Source organism: Rhipicephalus sanguineus, chromosome 1 (genome assembly GCF_013339695.2).
Source record: "Rhipicephalus sanguineus isolate Rsan-2018 chromosome 1, BIME_Rsan_1.4, whole genome shotgun sequence".
NCBI classification, from domain to species: domain Eukaryota; kingdom Metazoa; phylum Arthropoda; class Arachnida; order Ixodida; family Ixodidae; genus Rhipicephalus; species Rhipicephalus sanguineus.
In genome coordinates, this window is record NC_051176.1 from 213299294 (window position 1) to 213319618 (window position 20325).

Consider the following 20325-nt stretch of genomic DNA (forward strand, 5'->3'; position numbering starts at 1 on the left):
AAAAATCAATCATCCCAACTTATAGCTCTGTTCAATGGTGCTTATAGAGCGAACTTAGTGTGTTTCCACCTGTTTTCCGTCGTGTAACGCTAATTGTAAGTTTCAAGTTGTGCCACCATGTTCATTTTCAACACTCCTGTAAAACACAAAGGCTTCGTGAAATCTGCTATGCAACAGAAGGCTTATTTACATCGCTTGATACATCGGATTTCGTTTAACACTTAATGTCAGCTCAAGTGAGACACTTGCAAGTGAGATTGAAACAAAAATTATACTTGCATCTCGGGTCACGATGATACAATAGCAACAGCACATCGCGAGGCGCACGCAGTAAAAATGAAGACGTTGAAAGATCTAAATGCTACTAATGTAACACACGTTTTCTTGGAGAAATGTAAACATAAAGTGAGATTAACTATCATGAATTCATGTCTCCAGGCTGCCTAAGGTGAGGCATGCTTATTAAATGGTTGAAAACACTGGCATAGCAAAGGAATGGGTGGTTGAGGGTGCCCACCCCCCTCTCCCGAAAAAGAACACATACAAACACACACGAAGTTGACCCCCCCCCCCCCCGAAAAAAATTTCTGGCTACGTCCATGGTTGAAAAGTGCTGTGAATTAATGATGCATTCGCTAGGGAGCTGTTAAATCTTTGTAACAATCACTTCTCTTCTGCAGCACTATAATTCAAAAGCACCTCAACTTGTATCAGCATTTCCCACTAGACTGGAGTAACCGCTTTACAGCATTCGACAACTTTGAACAGTGAATGCTCGCATCAAATAACGAATGAAATACCAAGTACTATTCCATTCGTATTCAGAACTTCAAATATTCGCACGATATAGCTTTAATCTTGGGTGCTTCCACAAACAATTTAAGGAGAAATAAACGTTATTGATTGGCCAGGCTTCTTTGATTTGAGCCCAAAGGTGCATAGGTGGACTCCTCAGTCCAAGCATCCATGGCTCGCGACCAAATAATAGTTAAAAACAGGGCTACCGAGGAAAAAAGAAAATTAATTCAATGTAAACTTTCAGGTGCGGCGAACATTCACAAAACCTAAATGAACGTGAATTAGTAGCTGATTAACTATGGACTTGCTAATTAAAATTTTAATTAATTACTTAGGCAGGTATTGCAATTAACGAATTGAAAAACCGATGCGTTCGCAAGACGCACAGTTTGAAGGAATATTGGGGATCGCACCATTCTCGAGATATTCTTTACCAGTGTGTACTGCGAAATACGTGAGCGTTCTAGTTTTGCACTTCAATGTGCAAAACGGGGCGCTATGTTAAAAAAGTGACTGGAATGGTGCATTTTTATCGCAAGTTTTATGACGCATGTCTCAAAACCCGCGCCGCGCTCAGAATTCATTCCAACAGGATATTCCTTGCACGACTACAATTAGCAACTCACAACGTGTATCATAATGTGACTAACTAAATGTTAATTAGTTAAGTAACTATCGGTTAGCATTTATGGGCGCCCGCCGCACCTGAGAAACACATAGAGATCTTCTCCTTTCTTCGAAAACCTTATTATTAAATATTACTTAAAACGGTCGTCAAAACTAATATGTTTGGTTCCGTATAAACACGGCTGTCATCGGTGAAGAACACTGGCTGTGCATTACGCGCGATGAGGATAGCTGTTCTCATTGTGCGTGCGCTGTGTAATTTACTTAAATCACGAGCGTGCCACGCCTGACTAGCCTCTCCAGCTTCCGCCATCATCACTCTCCGTTTAGATGGGTTGGGGAGACCTCGGCATCCTGGGCAACCCGGCCAAGGAGACCCCCAACCTGGACAGGATGGCCGCCGAAGGGGTGCTGCTCACTGACTTCTACACGGCCAATCCACTGTGCTCGCCATGTGAGTGGTACACACTGCCTTCATAAGTAGCACTTTATTTGTGAGCCTTCAATGGTGGAACGTTTCAATGACGCATCGGTAACGATGTTGCGCGAGTGACACGAAAGCGGAGAAAAGGAACAGAAAGAACACAATACATTGCTTGAGTGATGCTGACACGGAAAAACCCAGCAAATTTGACACAAATTGTAATATAAGCTTCCCTATACTCGTACATTGAATACATACAAGGCTGGTACAACGACGTAATAACTACCTTGAGATGCTAAGCCGAGTGGCGAATCATTTGCTTAACGTGTACACATGGCAGTCGACCGACACGAAGTACACCACACTTCCAGATTCATACAGGTGCCTCCACTAAATATATGGCCGATGGCAGTATATCCAGCGGATGCAACTGTATCAATATGAAAGTATGATGTACTTGTGCGAACCACCCAATATATGAAGCAGGAGAGTAACATTATTACAGACTCCGCTATGCGACAGGAGATTTCGCGAGATTTTATCTCACGTGTGTGATACTTGAATACACGTATCTTGCACGCTGCAACGACAAGAACGCTGCCACTGTAGTGCTCTTGACTAAATCACGTGAGCATTAAGTTTCGTATAAGGATACTCGCTTGACAGTGAAGTATGACCGAAAGCTGGAAAGTAACGTAATACTTTTCTGCTGGTGAACAAATCTTTATTTAACCAAGAGTCACGCTGCACTCATCAAATTTCGGGATTTTCGACTACATACTGTCTGTAATTAATTCTTGTGTAATGAACTGATACTTAAAAACAGAAACTGAAACCACGCGTTGCACATGCGACGCTCCCAATTACCTTTAGACACCGTGCTCAACAAACAGCTAAGCCATGAAATCCATGTGTGTATCGGAACAGAAATGCGCATACATGGCTTGCGCGACGTGCAGAAATGATTACGCCAGGCAAGAACTTCACGATACAAATGAAGTGGTACATATATAACGTGCGAAATAATTTTATTCATACAGCACCGAGTGACCGAAGGGCTATGATCGCACTCGCCTGAACGAGTCAGCAATGGCGCCCGTGTGCTGCCACCGGGAATTTTAGCGCACTTGACCGGCGCGCATCAACGACTCTTTTCTTACCTTCTTTTTTTTTTCTTTTGCAGCCAGGGCGGCGTTGCTGACGGGCAGGCTACCCATCAGGAACGGCTTCTACACCTCAAACAACCACTCCAGAAACGGTACGGACATGCGACGAATGTGAAGCACGCACGCACGCTGATGAGACTCGCGCGGTCCTTCGCGCACGTGCGCAGGCTACACGCCCCAGGAGATCGTGGGTGGCATCCAGGACAGCGAAGTGCTCATCCCCGAGCTCCTGGCCCAGGCCGGCTACCGCAACAAGATCGTCGGCAAATGGTGCGAGCAGCTTGCGGTGGAGTGTTTTGTTATCTCCTCGTCTCTGTCTCGTTATTCGAGCCGTTTTTGCTTCTTCCGTGGACGCACCTTGTTCGGTAAATCGTGGCCGAAGAGCAGAGATAATCGGTGGCGGCGGAATTGAGGATTGGAAGTAGAAAAAACTGCGTTCCTCTGAGGGCCCCAGTTCGAGAGAGAGAGATAATAAAATGAGAGAAGGCAGGAAGGTCAACCAGAATTGTAGCATCCGTGCTACCCTTCGCTAAGGGGAGGGGGAAATGGAAAGGAAGATGGAAAGGAAACGGAGAGGAAAGCAGGCGCACGAAAAAAAAAAAAAGGAAGGTCCAGAGTGGGAGTACTATATAGGCTATCCAATAGGCCACTGCCATGCCCCCCCCCCCCCCCCAAAAAAAAAAAAAAAAAATCAGTAAAGCTCTAATTGAATTCCGGTGTGAAGACAGTTCGGGTCGGCATTCTAGCACTGACTGTTCCGACAGGGGTCTGTCGTCAAGGCGGGTCGACACAGCAGCTAGCTAGGGCGCTGTAGGATAGCGGCAAAGAACCTGTTATATATGGTTTATTCGCTGCCGCAGTGGGCCCCAACTTCGAGGTGCTTACGTGGCTAAGTATTTAAAATATATGTAGAGAGGGATAGCTAGGAGTTGCGAACCATGGTTTACATGGATGCCTCAGACAAAATGGCAGTCATTCCGCATGATGGACCTATACTTTGGTGTAAGGCTTTCGACAAAGAGACAATTTCATTTTTAAGAGAGATAGACACAGTGACACGCTAGGCAAAGTTGCTTCGAACGCGCATTAACGATTTAAAAAGTGATCTCACCAGCTTTAGAACGCATATGCTCGCCTGAAATACTGTTCACAATAAAGTTATTACTTTAAAATTGTTTGTAGGGGCAATTGCAGCCCAATCGTGTTACCGGAAGGAATATCAGTCAGAGCGTCTGCTCTATGGTTAACAGTACTTACGAACGAAAAGATTTTGCAATATGACGCCTCTGCTCAGCAGGCGCCATGGTTGCAGTGGTCCTCGCAACTTTGCCCTACTAGGGTACCAGATAAACCTAAGAGCCCAACCAGCTTGCCCAAATCTCTGTTCTACTAAACACTAAGAGCCTTGCCAAATCGAATGCCTGTTCATACTTTTCCAGGTAATTATTATATTTGGGTGTCTTACTTGAGTTACATAACTGAAGATGAGATAACTAACCTGGCGGACAACATTTTCAGGAAAAAACGAAAAATTTTGTCACTAAATAAAAAATTACCAACTACCCTTTTTTTAAATTACAGTACTTACCGTACACGCCGGCGCTTCAGCTTTGATCTTTATTTCGCATCCATACAAGTTACGGATGACAGGGGTATACAGACAAAAAAAAAAAAAACGACAATTAAAATTAACATTGTTCTGACGATGTTTGTCTTCCACCGGTAATTGGGAACACGTACAACAAACCTTAAACAATAAGGAATTTAAATACTTTTTTCAGTTGCAGTGAACATCAACAGGAATGCAAGCAAATACGTCAATGTTGAAAAGAAAAAAGAAAAGACACATTCGCAAAAAAAAGCGCAAGTAATATATAGACGACAAATTTTGGCCACATAACTGAAAGGATGACAGTCATGATGGTTTACTGAGAGTGTTAAGTAACGGCCAATGGCATGGCGCAGCGTTTGATCACCGTAATTTGGTCTTGAATGCAGAACATGTGTCGTGTATACTGCAAATGCTTGCAATGGTAGTTTTGACAGGAAAAGGAGGAGGAGACGGGGTTAACGCATAGCATATCCATGTATAGTATTGTATAGCAAGTGGTGGGAAAGGGAAGTGAGGGGGATTGAAAGGGGGAGGAGAGTGGGTATAGCATAGCACAGCCATGTATGGTATAGTAGAGCAAGGGGGTTGGAAAAAGCAATAAGGGTGAGGAGGAGTGATGTTCGGGTGAAGAGGAGAGAAAGAAGGAGGAGGGAGGGCATAGCGTATTATGGCGGAGGTGAGTGGAGAAGGGAGACGTGTTGGAGGTTGGAAACATGCAGGTGGTCAAGCGGAGATGCCGTTCCTTCGGTGCTAAACCATGGCCACTTTCGCCTAGCTTGGCATCACTTTGCATTTCCTCACTGAAGCTTCCCCTCAGCTCCGCTCTACATTGGCCTTTTCGACGTTAAGTCAGTTAAAGACACGCAATATATTTTTTCCACGCTTTTTTCTCCTCCCCCCAATGTAGGGCAGATGTTTCGACTCCGGCTAGACTCCCTGCCTTTCCCTCATTTGTATCTATGTCTATATATATCCACAATGCGGTGTTGATTGCAATTTTGAGGAGCACCCGACTGACAATATACGTAGTGCAGTCACTTCTGCAGCAGGGCCAAAACGGGCCACTGTCTTGCGCTGTGTGGCGTAGCTAACTTTACACCCCTCTGCTACGTCACATGAAGTTGGAACGCACGCCGTACTTGGGGTGAGTTATAGAATTGTAGTCGTCATTATCATAATCTGCATGCACATTTTTGGAATTATATATATATATATATATATATATATATATATATATATATATATATATATATATATATATATATATATATATATATATATATATATATATATATATATATTCACTGTGTAGTTATAGCAAAGTTTTATATATCGGTCTTATGAGAAGACTAGCTTTCGTTGATGAATGACGTCGAAACCTTAAAAAGTGCAGCCTAATAACTTCAATGCATGCTGCTCTGCTCCGAACTAAGGCGGTCGGCGCTCAAGTAGCGTGGACGTGAACCCGTATAATATCAAACAAGAAAAGCGCAATTGCCTATGTTGTGAGCGAGATACCTTGCAGTATATCACACACATCCACGCAGGCACCTTGGTCACCATGAGCAGTACCTGCCCCTAAGACACGGCTTCCACGAGTGGTTTGGTTCCCCAAACTGCCACTTCGGCCCGTACGACAACGTCCAGCGACCGAACATCGCCTTTTTTCGCGATGACCACATGATAGGCAGGTATGCGATCTCGGTATCAATGCGAAATCATTATATATTCCACACGAAACGGAATATCCGGCGAAGGTCGGACGTTAACATCCGACGGTAACAAAATACACGTGACTAAGTGATGACGTCACGTTGCTCAAAATGATCACGTCATGTGACATTCACATGACCAAGTAAGAAAAGAACCTTAAGTTTAAAGGCCACATGACCAAGTGATGAAGTCATGAGACAATGTCACGTGACATGGACGTCGAGAGACAGCGCTCCGACACGCTAGCCGGCTCGTGCCTCTCTGTGCTCCGCGCTGCTTTGTCATTCAAAGCACGTAAGGAGACTTAAGTACCTCTGTTACTTTTACTCGAACATTACATATAGTCTAAACCAAGTCACTTGCGACCGAATAGCTGGCCATTGTTCATAAAGCGGTCGCTGATTTGCACGTACTCCACTCGTCATTACCGATTGAAGAGAGCGTGAATAAAGAAGATAGGGAGAGAGAATGAAAGAAATAAGGCCCATATATACATGGTTATGGGACAAGCCCTACATAACAACGATGGTTACGTTTGTCACTTTCTTGCAACATGAAGGCATGAAACAATCTAGGCTCAATTCCTCATTATTGCAGCCACGTGGAAAATTAGCTCTTTTGTCTGCGTATGCGACATGCAAATAAACGGAAGACCAACTCTGCCACACACTGTATGTCTTCCGAAAGCATCCTACGTGATGTGTATCTGGTGGCCGCCAGGAAATACGTGTTTCCGTGACTTGGTAAAGTGAGAAATGATAGATTGCGAGGGTGCGTGCGCTGTATGAATCGACTTTTGCACTGCTTGCTCCCTTTTATGCAAGTCTACCTGCTACACGGCCATTATTGTTGGTGCGGAAAATCAGTTTTGCTAGAGGCGTCAGTGGTGCACCCCCCCTCCAAAAAAAGGGCACTTACACTTTGGTGTACGAGGCGTATTGTTATTTTTGTGCTATCAGTCTTAGGTGAATATACGAAGCATGGTAAGGGGGATTTGTACGGTTAGCCGCGAAAGGCAACTGGGAGAATATGGTGGCCGTTACGCGTTTGCATATCACTGTATAGCCACATGACTGACGCGAAGCTTTGCATAATTGCCTATAGTCCGTCAGATGTTTGAGGTCCCTACTATTCGCATTCGGTGGTTTATCGAACAAAAAATGTCTTGAAAGTGTCAAGGAATACTCTAAAAATTCAACAGAACTCACCTCGTGAAAAATACACTCCACGATGTTTCTTTCTTCATTCGACGGCAGGTACTTTGAGGACTTCTCCATAAACTTGACCGCACACACTTCCAACTTGACCCACTTGTACACCAAGGTAAGCATAGACTCCTTACTCGATATATATATATATATATATATATATATATATATATATATATATATAAACCTAAATGCGAACAGGGTGATACAAGACGAAGACTGGATAACGTAGTAGTCTGAACTGCCGAGCACTCATCTCGGTTTAAGAAAAAAAGAATATATATATATATATATATATATATATATATATATATATATATATATATATATATATATATATATATATATATATATATATATATATATATATATTATATATATATATATATATATATATATATATATATATATATATATATATATATATATATATATATATGGGTCATTCCACGCCAACTGTCCCAGTCGGGGCGCTCGACAAAAATCAATTTCCCTGAAAAAATCTGAGAAAATTACACACATATAGGCATTAGTTCTACAGTATTTTTCCAAAATATTTTGAGCGGCAAAAACTTTTCGGGCATGTGAGCGCCATTTGAACTTCTCGATATGGTGGAAAACCGGGCACGAAAGAAAAATTCGCTATAAATGAACCGTTTCACGCGTTCATTCGAAACTTGCTTTTTTGTGTTTTTAGAGCATCGCGCTTTTATTATAAGAAAGTTGCTTAGAGTAGCTTTATATTTTTCACTCCTTGGCGCGTAGGTAAAATTGAGTAATTTGCTGCGTTTTCGGGAATTTTTTTACAAAAGAAGAATGTAGACCAAATACATCAATTATTTTTATAGAACTCTCCATAAAACTTACTATCTCCTAAAAATTTTGGTTTGCCTGTGTGCGGCACACAAGTTCTAAAATAAAATCCTGAACTTGGAAAAAACGCTACATTGGCCTATGTTCAGACGTCTGTAGCACCCTAAGGTGGTCCAAGAAAAAATGAGCAGAAAAGCGCATACGATTGAGAATCATAACACATTCGTGCACAAAAAGTTTATTCGAAGTAGTTTTTGTTTTAGTCAAGAAAAATTTTTTCGAAGTTTCGAAATTGCATTATTTTGCTATGGGGGCAGCGCAAACCGACTGAATTTACTGCATAAACAAAAGAGGTAGTGTATTCGTAGCACATAGTTTACAGCTGCTTTTGTTAGTACTTTTGTAATGTATGTTACATATCAGGGAGATGATCAACAGAGGTGAAAATATAACAATACCATTGGCGTAGATGCTGAAATTCCCCAATAATGAATGGCGTTACTTATTGCATTGTTTACACACACCGGAGGCGGCGGCGGTGGCGCCGGACAACTACGCCACAAAAATAGGCTGTTGTGATCTCATAACAGTTGTAAAACAATGCATGTTACCAGACAGACAAATTCTACATTAACCAAAATCTGCTTCCTGCAACCATCCAAATAGGGATGTGAAAAATAGCTTGGCATATCCCGTCCGTAGTGTCACGGACGACGGACGGAATGCGTAAATACGCGGCGCGCTGTCACATCATGTGCCCTTCGTTGCGGAATACTTAGATGAACTCCGTTTGGATCCGCTATACTGACCGCGCTCACGCTTCCTTTCTCCGGTTTACATGAACTTTGAGGCTTAACTTATTTTGACGCCAATTGATTCTCAGAGCCGCATGCAATAAGTAATGCGATTCATTATTGGGGAATTTCGGCATCTGAGCCAATGGTTTTGTTATATTTTCACCTCTGTTGATCATCTCCTTGATATGTAACATACATTATAAAGTACTAACAAAAGGAGCTGTAAACTATGTGCTACGAATACACTACCTCTTTTTTTATGCAGCAAATTCAGTCGGTTTGCACTGCCCCCATAGCAAAATAATGCAATGGTGGGACTAAACTTCAAAAAAATGTTTCTTGACTAAAACAAAAACTACTTCAATTAAACTTTTTGTGGACGAAGATGTTATGATTCTCAATCGTATGCGCTTTTCTGCTCATTTTTTCTTGGACCACCTTAGGGTGCTACAGACGTCTGAACATAGGCCAATGTAGCGTTTTTTCCAAGTTCAGGATTTTATTTTAGAACCTGTGCGCCGCACACAGGCAAACTAAAAACTTTGGGAGATAGTACGTTTTATGGAGAGTTCTATAAAAATAATTGATGTATTTGGTCTACAATCTTCTTTTGTAAAAAAATTCCCGAAAACGCAGCAAATTACTCAATTTTACCTACGCACCAAGGAGTGAAAAATATAAAGCTACTCTAAGCAACTGTCTTATAATAAAAGCGCGATGCTCTAAAAACACAAAAAAGCAAGTTTCGAATGAACGCGTGAAACGGTTCATTTATAGCGAATTTTTCTTTCGTACCTGGTTTTCCACCATATCGAGAAGTTCAAATGGCGCTCACATGCCCGAAATATTTTTGCCGCTCAAAATATTTTGGGAAAATACTGTAGAACTAATGCCCATATGTGTGTAATTTTCTCAGATTTTTTCAAAGAAATTGATTTTTGTCGAGCGCCCCGACTGGGACAGTTGGCGTGGAATGACCCAATATATATATATATATATATATATATATATATATATATATATATATATATATATATATATATATATATATATATATATATATATATATATATATATATATATATTCTTAAACCAAGATGAGTGCTCGGCAGTTCAGACTACTGCGTTATCCAGTCTTCGTCTTGTATCACCCTGTTCGCATTTAGGTTTATTGCGAATACGCGCATGAATACCCGTCCGTGCACTGAGACAACACAAAAGGAATAACCTGCGCAACCTGACACACACGTAAGACCACACACACACACACAAGCGCAGTGTGTTGCGCAGGTTATTCCCTTTGTGTTAAGATGCACCAACTCGCCCAACAACAAGTTCTAAACACTGAGACGAGTGCGCTCTGCTGCTCTTCCTGTAATGAAAATCGCACAGCTACTATTTGGGACCGGGAGTGTGAAAGGATAAGTGAGTGTGCATAGTTACATAGCTCGTAGAACTATGGCATAGTATGCGAACATTCTTATCTTTTTTTCAATGAAAAAGCAAAGCAAGAATGTCTTCGTTTGGAGGAACCAATAGGTTTATGCGCGACTAACGTATATATGGGTGCTACTTTCTCCGCAGGAGGCTGTGGACTTCATTGAGAAGCAGACTGCACAGCGCCAGCCCTTCTTCCTGTATTGGGCACCCGACGCTTCGCACGGGCCCGTATACTCGTCCGAGGTGTTCAGAGGGCGCAGTCAGAGGGGACCGTAAGTGCGTTGAAAAAGAGAAGGAAAAAGTTACACCATCTCCCACTCAAGGGAACCATGAGGGGATGCGAAGCAGCATTGAGAGCGTACACCAAGTTTCCGTTACGTTCACTAGGCGTTTCCGTTAGTGTGTGAGGTTTGTATTTAGTGTTTGTGTGATCATTACGTTGTGTTTGTGCGTTGCTTTCCGTTAGCGCCGAGTGAACGAGTGGCGGCGACGTTGACGTTACAACTCATCTGAACGGGAGCGAAGCGAGAATGACGGAAGCCGACCGAGCGCATGCGCTTATATACACATGAAATGGGGGAGGGAGAGGAGAGAGTGGGTTACAGGCTGTATTTGGCTGCGGCGCGGCTGCATCACGTGGGAGGAGAGGCTGCGCCGCGGCTGCAGCGCGGGGTAGGAGAGGAGAGAAGGCGACCGAACACCTGCGTAAAGGAGGAGAGTGGAAGAGAGAGTAGGTGCATGCGCAGTGCAGAGCCCCGCGCAAAGGTTGCTTCGCATCTAAAAGAAAATAAACATGGCGCTGGAGTGGCAGAGGAGGCGCAGCTTTCTTCGGTGATATATCGCTTGTCTCACTATAGTGAGACAAGCGATCATCCTCATTTCGCCTGTTCACACTGCCGAAACACTCCGAAAGCCTTTTTTCGTACGCTACAAAGATACGTTACTGGATGTTGATACGTACAAACAGACGCCGCGCGTGGGCGTATAGTTGCATTAAATATTCGCTATTCTTTTTTCTAACGGCACAAACACATGAAGAAGCTGGAGCAGGCAACATATCGCACTGTTTTTGTCACATGAGCGAACATCCCATAGGCGATGCCCTGAATACTAACAGCGTCCGAATGAACACACGACTGAGAGTGTGCACATGACCTGTACATACTGTACATACAAGTAACCAGGTGCTTGTATGGATAGTGTGCCGAAATGCACACTGAACATTGCACTTCTACAGACATATAGCAGAGTGGCGATGCGTGTGGCGTCGTGCTTACATGACGCATGCATAAAACGTAGCCCAATGAGTACAAGCGCTCCATGCTCAATTTGCATGAATGCATCGCTTTGAGCGAAACTGCCAAATTTTTTTCCATACCATAAATGTAAGTAAAAACACGATAATAATACAGCTATCGGAGCGGTTTATTTTTGTTAAGACCCATAACAGGTGGTGATGATACGCGACGAATTGGGTGAGTCGGCTTGCGCATATTCGCCGTGAGGAAGCGTACTCGCTTCTGGTAAAAACAGGCACCGATCTTTTCCTATACACATCTTCACTCCGCGGAAATGAAGCCAATATGTACGTGCTCAGTATACAATGTCTCATTCATGTTCGTGCTTACAAATTGGGTTACTGCGATCTTAGTGAGCTGTTTCTGTCTTAGTGTGCACAATATACTTATGTGATCAGTCATCAGGGTGAGTGAGCTTATATACACAACGTGCTTCCACGAGCAAGATGAGAAGATGTCACCGCTGCCTGTCGTTCAATTCTCCATACTCGATATTCGTTTCATAGCCAAGAAGATACGTTGTTTTATGCAATTTTTCATAGCACAATCTACCATCTCACAACTAGGGATGCAAAATTTCTGGAAATTTTGAACGGCAGGAAAACACAGCTTCTGTCCCTTTTTATATATTTTTTCGAAAGTCTTGGCAAAAATTGAAACATTGGTGAAAATGTCTCATTGTTCTACCCAAGCGTACAGTCCGCATTTTAGTACTTACACGATGCTCGCTTTTTAGCTACACCTGACTTTTCACACGCAGAGAAGTGACGCTAGAGATTATAAAGAGCGGACGAATCACCTTACGAATCCCCGCAAGTTACTGTGATGAGAGAAGTGCGTCATGCCAAGGCAGCAGGACGGCGATTAGCTGCGCGACAGGGGAATGTGAGAAAAATGATATCGCACTGTAAGTGTCAACGCGTCGCTGAAAACAGTCAAGCGCTTTACTACAATAGAAACGCTACGTAGATAGAGCTGAGAACGATCTGGCCAGCGTCTTCGGAAAGGAACTCTTCCACAAGCACTCATACGAAGTAGAACTCGGACCTTGGAGCTGTCTTATGTATAACGTGCACGGTCGCAAACACTACGCGATGCACCAAGCTCGTCGTCGTTGCAAACCGTCAAGCTCTATTGCAACAGATGCACCAAGTCTAGAATCAACGACAGGTCGTAACCGAATGGAAACGCTGTATCGACGAAGAGTTTATTGCTTTCTGTAGAGCCTGCAGTGACCGTCTGCCTATAGTATGCATCAAATGTTACCAGGTACCCAGAGAATATGACGCATTCTAAGTCTGGATCCATGGTCCTGTAAATGCGCCATGGGCGATGCTATACCAAAGCTATGGGGATGGAATCGGCAAGTCAGGGTGTCATCGCCAAGATGTGTCTCTATCATTATACATATAACGGTGGTTATACTTTGCTTTATTACTAATGCCAGTATCAGTGACAGACATTGTGAGACTGGAACTCTAAAATATTTATTCATTTTTCTTTGCAACCACAGCTACGGGGACGCCGTGATGGAGCTGGATTATGCCGTGGGCGTCATACTAGAAACCCTTCGGCGCACAGGGGCGGAAAACAACACTTTTGTCTTCTTCACCTCTGACAACGGAGCGGCGTTGGTCAGCAAAACGGAAGGCGAGTATCCGTGAAAGAAAATATTAGGCGCGCATAAACTCTACGTCGCCGGCTAATTAGTACACTGCACTTGAGTTGAACGAAAAGTGGACGCCCACGATATTCAAAGGTTAAACGTACTACGACGTAACGTAGAAGGAGGGGTATCAAATTAGTTGCTTCTTTGGAGGAGTAAATGACCTGCCACTCCGATTCCTCTATTTCGGGGGCAACTAGGGTGACAAAAGATTCGCACATTCGGTTACGATGATGATCGCACCAGCCGATCACTATGCACGAGTCACGTGAACTCGTGAGAGACACGGGGGTCAACTTATTGTCGAAATAAAACTTGAGTGTCCTGCACGTGAATGCTAGCTACTAGCGTTGAGCTAGCTAGCTTGGTTTGGTCTGCAGGTCGATCCACATGCTGGGTGAAACCAACTTCTGCCTGGCGCTCCTTAGAGGATTTTTATGTTCTAATTAACCTTATTCTAAACTACAGATACAGTGATGTCGTCTTTACTACGTCCCGTTCTTGCGCTGATCGTTTCTATAGCTGCTGAACTAGTAGCCCTCCGTGCTGCTCTTCAGTTTGTCATAGAGCTACAGACACCTGATTCGTGGTCTGTCTTCTGCGATAGCAAAGCAGCCCTCCAAAGTCTACCCTCCGCTTTACGTCGTGGCTCACATGAGCAACTCGTAGCGGGAATCAGGCAAGTTCACCATGAAACAGTAGAAAAAGGGCACGAAGTATTATTCCAGTGGCTGCCTAGTCACTGTGGCATTCAGGGAAATGAACAAGCGGACGCAGCTGCCTGATCCGCTCACGCCGGCGTCAGCAGTATCGCCATTCCCTTTTCAAGACCAGACTCCGCAAAATACCTTCGTATGCTAGCCCGTCGTCTAACGTTGGACTGGTCAGAGACATTTACAAGTGCACGGCTGCATAACTTGGACCCTGATCTTGAACTACGCATCCCGTCCAGCCTATCACGACGTGCATGACTCTACTGGTCCGTCTGTGGCTTGGAGTGGCCTTCTCAAATGCCTATTAATTTATTATTGGAATTGCTGATAGCCAGTCATGTGAAGTCTGCGGGTGGGGCGAAACAGTTGCGCACCTTCTCTGTGAGTGCACCCGCTTCAACTCCGAAAGAGCGGCCCTCTCAGCCGCACTAGGCCATGCAGATGGACAACCTCCATATTACGGAGAACAAAATCCTAGGGCCCTGGCCTACCTGGTCTTCAACACGAGCCGTTCTGAGGGCATTGTTGCGGTTCCTTCAAGCAACCGGACTGAATAACAAACTGTGACTGTTGGCAGAAAATGTTGCTGTGTAGTACTTGGAGGGTGCTACAATCATGACACTGTTTTTTTTTTTGTCGCCTGCTGTCGTCACAGACTGTTCTTCTTTCATTCTTTTACGGGCCCCTTTCCCCTTCCCAAGTGCAGGGTAGCAGACCGGAGGCTTCCTCTGGTTAACCTCCCTGTCTTTCATTTATGTTTCTCTCTCTCATTCGCCTTGTTAAGCGGACCTAATGTGTCACTACGCAACAACGCGAAATATCACTTGTTACTCCATGACAACAAATAGCGCATAATAAAAAAAATGAATAAACAAACACGCACCTGCACGCGCATCGTCTCCTGGTGTGTGTATAGCCTGTACTAGCCCTTTATAGAGGATCACACATTTTTCCCGGATGATTCAAGAAGCCAAACACTATTATCAGTGGGTTCTATGCAGACTGATCAATCTCAAGGGCTAATGGCGTCATGCTTGCAGCTCGCGTGTGTTTCTTCAATACTGACCGAGCAACTTCATTCGTCGAGCAGGCGGCAGCAACGGTCCTTTTCTGTGCGGCAAGCAGACCACTTTCGAAGGGGGCCTACGGGAGCCCGCCATCGCCTGGTGGCCCGGCACCATCCCAGCGGGAAAGGTGAGCCTCTCTGCAGCTCGAGGATGCACGCGTCCAGTCAGTTCACCGAAATGCCTGCCGGTGTCTGGCCTCTTCTCGTCCCCACGGCGACGCAGTGATTGGACGACAAAACTGAGTGCGACTCGCATGGCCGCATTGAATTGATTTACACCGATTACGTATAGCGTTTACTCTGTGTTTCCATATATCGGCGTCTGTATTTCTGTATAAATGGTCATTGAAGTTTTCTTTCTTTTTTTCGACTGGTAATTTTTCACATCAAAGTTGCCATTTCCTTTCTTCCTTTCTCGTGTGAATATCCAGTACTAGAAAGGCGGCCAAAAATGAAACAAATTTCTCATGATACGTACTGTCTCGCAGCAAGTGAGCGGAGTAGCGGCCACCGTGCTTGACCTCCTGCCGACGCTGTGCGACCTTGCCGGAGTGGCACTGCCCCCACATGTAGTCCTAGACGGCGCCAGCATGACACATCTGCTGCTCGCGGAATCGTCGTTGTCTGGCAGACGCCTTCAGCGCAACAGGTATGCAATACGTCTCGTAGTGCATGATCATAGCGCAATGTGCTGCCTCGAGCGTTTGGTGTTAGTAGAAAAATGACGGATCATTATGCAGCAGAGGATATCACCTTTCGCATGTTGCTGAGTAGTTGCCTCCCCGGTACTGGTGACCGCATTCTGACTGGGACAAAAAATAAATAAATTAAAAGAGAACACACTCGAGTAATGGTCAGTAAGAGCGGCGGAATGGATACCAAGGGATGGAGGACGCTGCCGAGGACGGCAGAGAGTTAGGGGGGGGGGGTGATGAAATTAAGAAATTTGCAGGCATAAAATGAAACCGACTTGCACAGGACAGAGTAAATTGGAGGTCGTTGACAGAAGCCTTCGCCTTCAGTGGACATAGAATAGACTGAGGATGATGATAGAGCATCAGAATGAAATGAATCCGCCTATTCACCCTTCGCCATCAGCTATGCACAGCTTTGGGATGTAAAAACATGACAATTTATTATGTGAACCAGGCCCGTAGCCAGGGAGGGGGGGCGTCTAGCCCCCCTCCTCCCGAAATTTTGGTGAAGTGGGTGTTTTTACCAAAAATAAATAAAAAATAACGCGTCATCTCCCCCTACGGGCAACCATAGTGGGATGCGAAAGCATCGCGGGGGGAGCGCATCGAGTTTCCGTTTCTCTTATGTGACTATACGGTGGTTGTCGAGGCGTTTGAATTACCGCTTGCCGACGCTGACGTTCGGCTTCCCGAGCCTTCCTCTGCTCCGCGGCGGGGGCGCTGCCGCTGCAACTAGCGCCAACATTGACGTTGTTCATGGCGTTTCGCACACCTTTGCACAGAGAGAGAATGACGGAAGCACAGCGAACGCGCGCTTTCGAAGCCTCGCAGCTTCGAGATTCGCTTGCCGGCGTTGCCGTTTACGTTCAGCTACGCAAGTGTCCATAGCGCCGTTGCGAAGGAGAGTGCAACGCTTGCCGGCGTTGCCGTTTACGTTCAGCTTCGCGAGAGTCCATAGCGCCGTTGCGAAGGAGAGTGCAACGGGAGCGAGCGCGCGCCGCAGAAACGGGAGAGGAGAAATGAAGCGGAGGCAGTGCTCACTCCACCTCCTCGCGTGAGCGCGAGGAGGGGGGAGAGTTGGCGCATACGCAGTATGGGTGCGGACGCCGTAGAACGGACACTGCCCCGAGCGCGACCTACTGTACTCCTGACCTGCCCAGAGAGCGGGGGTCCTATGGGAGCGCGCGTCCCCGCTCTCGTTCAACCGCTCGTCCTAGGTGGCGTTACCTATAACCTGTTCGTCTGCTACTCTGCGACCGTTTGGACGCCTCTGGAGTAAATACTCCTGTATTATATGACGAACTGCTGGCATTATGTGACTTTTTCTGCAAACTTAGACGGAAGGTCAAGTAAGCTATTCAGTGCGGTTAAGTATTTACGCACACTGGTTGACTAACGTGAAGCCGTAGACTTGCATAGTATAGGACGGATGTGTCCTTTTAAATGCAAAAAAAGTTCTAATTCACTTTCCCTATTTTTATTTCCGAAGTATTTTGCAGTTATGCATAATAATTAAACAATATGAGCGTTCTGCGCTGGCGAAACATCACCACGAGCGTTAAAGCTGTCGTCAGCGAACAGGTGCTGACTAGCGCCACAATGCTCGTAGGTTACGTCCTAGCGGCAGGAGGTATGAACTAGAACGTGGGCGCTGGAGAGGGAACATCTGGACAGGTCAGGAGTACAGTAGGTCTTGGCCCCGAGCATAAGATGCTTTCGCATCTAAAATGGGTGTTTTTCTTTTCAGCAAGTGCTCCCCCCCCCCCTCCGAAAAAATTCCTGACAACGGGCCTGATAACATAAAAGTTTTGAAAATAACTTTATAGAAGGGCATAAGGTGCTTGCTATTCGGCGACAATCCTGGCCGCGGCGTTTCTCATAATCATATCGTGGTTTTGGGACGCTAAACCCCAAGAATTATTATTATTATTTGGGGACACTGTGCAGCTGATTCGAGACAGCCGCGCGTGACGCTAAAAATGCGGTATTTGCTGACTTGCGGTTATATTTGTTTGGCACGGTTTCAAATTTTGATAGTAATATACAATTGAACTGTTGTGAAGGGTACCTTCAGAGGGTATAATTGTTACTTTTACGCAGGCCAGTGTTTTACTACCGTGGCAACGAGCTCATGGCGGTGCGACATGGTCTTTACAAGGCGCACTTCTGGACCTGGACAAATTCCTTGGAGGAGTTCCAGCAGGTATGGGCAAAGATAGCGGCAAGTGCAGGATCACTGGTGCAACTGATCCGAAATAAGTGCACATACAGTTCAGTGTTTGGGGTTGTGGGGGTGCTAGCATCGTTTTCGCCTAATGGTGCACGCGCGTCCGGCGGATTAGTCGTAGTTAGCGTGGTTAGGCGCTGTGGTCGCGCGATGGCGCTGCTTGGTGGGAAGCGAGGTTACGCTAGCGCTTGAGGAAGAGCGCTTTGGCGTGTCTTTCGGGGTTTGGCGTGGTTGGTGACGGTCGGCTTCCGGGAGGGTCCGTGGGTGCGATACCGCGGTTCGTTCCCGCGGGCTCTCGTGGTGAGTCGGACGTCGGCGACGGCGCATTCACGGTATACATTGTGTTTTTTATATTGTTGTGTGTTTGCGTTGTCATTATATTGGATTATTTGTCATGTTACCAGTTATTTATAAGATTCGGCTGGCGAGCTCACCGTTGTAAAAGCAGTTAACCCTTTCCCTACCGAAGATGAGCTGAGCTCGTCCGTCATGAAACAAGCATTTGGGGCCGCCGCAGTTAAGCTACCCTGATTTATTTTGCTGTGTCCTCTTTCGCTTCAATAGATAACGCAGTAAAAAAAATTAAAAAACGCGCTCAAACCATGCATTTTGGTCGCTAATAAACTTGATTCATGCAAACGGAATGAGAAAATGGCGCCCTCATCTGTGCGCGAGCGGTGCGCGCGTGCCGGAACAGCCCCGTTCAGAAAAAAAAAAAAAGTCCTTGTTTGCCATAGTTTTGTAAAACAAAGAATTTCAGTTTTCCTGTGTGTGTGGCAGAGACTACACATAGCAGCGCAGTTTCTCTAAATCATCGGATTTGGACGACGACCATGTCTCGGCATATCGGCAGTGGACGCCCTTAGATGTGAGCAAACCCCCATCGACACGTCCAAGGTTTGTTTTCACGGACTCGCTTGTCTCTGCGCTTTATTTTTTAAATTTCAAAGAGACATTTTCTGCACCGAAGACTGGAGAGATTGGGGCACGTTCCGTGGTGGAGCGCAGTGAAGCCCATCCACAGCACATTTTTGAAAAAAAAATTTTTTTTGCGTCTACCTTGCGAAAAAAGCGCCTTTGAATAATTGTTTTAGGTGTTTCAAGACACAAACTAGGCGAATAAAAGAAATCGGCTTTTACGTGTCGTTTTCGACCAAAAAACTCGGTAGGGAAAGGGTTAATAAATGTACACGTGTTCGTTGCGCAACGGCGTCTACTGTGTCCGTGTGTTCTGAGAGTCAGTCTTATAGACCCCACAGCGCCGATGAGCTTAATTCCTAACACCGCGCTGAAATATTTCTCTGTGCTCTTTACGTGGGAATATGTAAGCAAGAAAATACTGCTAGACGTAAATTCAATTTGCAAGAGTGACGTAAAAACGCAAAGCTTTTTGTTTTGTTTGAGCAATAGTTGGCCACACTACTGGTATAGACATACGGGCGCGAAGGCAAGGAGAAAAAACACTGTAAAAAGCGGTGTGGCATCCGGTCTGCCCTGGAGTGTTCCTTCGTCTGTTTCTTTCTTTTCTTCCGCCTTGATGTATTTACTGCAAAAATGACTCGGTAAGCTGCGTACAGCAACCTACCTGTTCGCCCCGCAATCAGTTGAAAGAGAAAGTACTTCTTTTCTTTATTGCGACAGCACTGATATCACGGGTCCGGGGGGCACACCAGGCCTCTGAACTCCTCCCCCCCCCCGCCCCGAAACATTTTTTTCCCATGTGATACAGAGCACAAAATGACACTCGACCCCACTTATCTGCCCAGACCCAATGTCGGATCAAGAAGGTGCCCCCCTTCCGGAAAAAATTGCGGGAGGGGGGGCACTTCAGACGAACATTCGCTGCTGCCGTGATACACCTCGTCAATTCTGTAAAAACTGCGCGAAAAACGTGGACAAAGGGAGAACCGGGCGACACAAGCGCATTGTCGTCCGGTGCGCTTGTGTCGCCGGTTCTCCTTTGTCCACGTTTTTTCGCGGTTTTTACAGAATGCATTACCAACTCGCCCAACAGTCTGTTCTTCTAAGTTACAGCTCGTCAAGTGCAAGTTTGATAAGGCAC

At 45.2% G+C, this 20325-nt stretch overlaps 1 protein-coding gene across 1 annotated transcript in view; it reads left to right on the forward strand.

The window, feature by feature from the left end:
- Positions 1-20325, forward strand: part of LOC119407091 (N-acetylgalactosamine-6-sulfatase) — a 29315-nt gene that overhangs the window by 496 nt on the left and 8494 nt on the right. The window contains exons 2-11 of the mRNA XM_037673929.1: positions 1756-1879; positions 3033-3107; positions 3183-3285; positions 6175-6318; positions 7597-7663; positions 10743-10870; positions 13410-13546; positions 15366-15469; positions 15830-15990; positions 18137-18239. Of these exons, the coding sequence (XP_037529857.1) occupies positions 1756-1879; positions 3033-3107; positions 3183-3285; positions 6175-6318; positions 7597-7663; positions 10743-10870; positions 13410-13546; positions 15366-15469; positions 15830-15990; positions 18137-18239 (1146 nt within the window). The remainder of the gene's footprint in view (positions 1-1755; positions 1880-3032; positions 3108-3182; positions 3286-6174; positions 6319-7596; positions 7664-10742; positions 10871-13409; positions 13547-15365; positions 15470-15829; positions 15991-18136; positions 18240-20325) is intronic.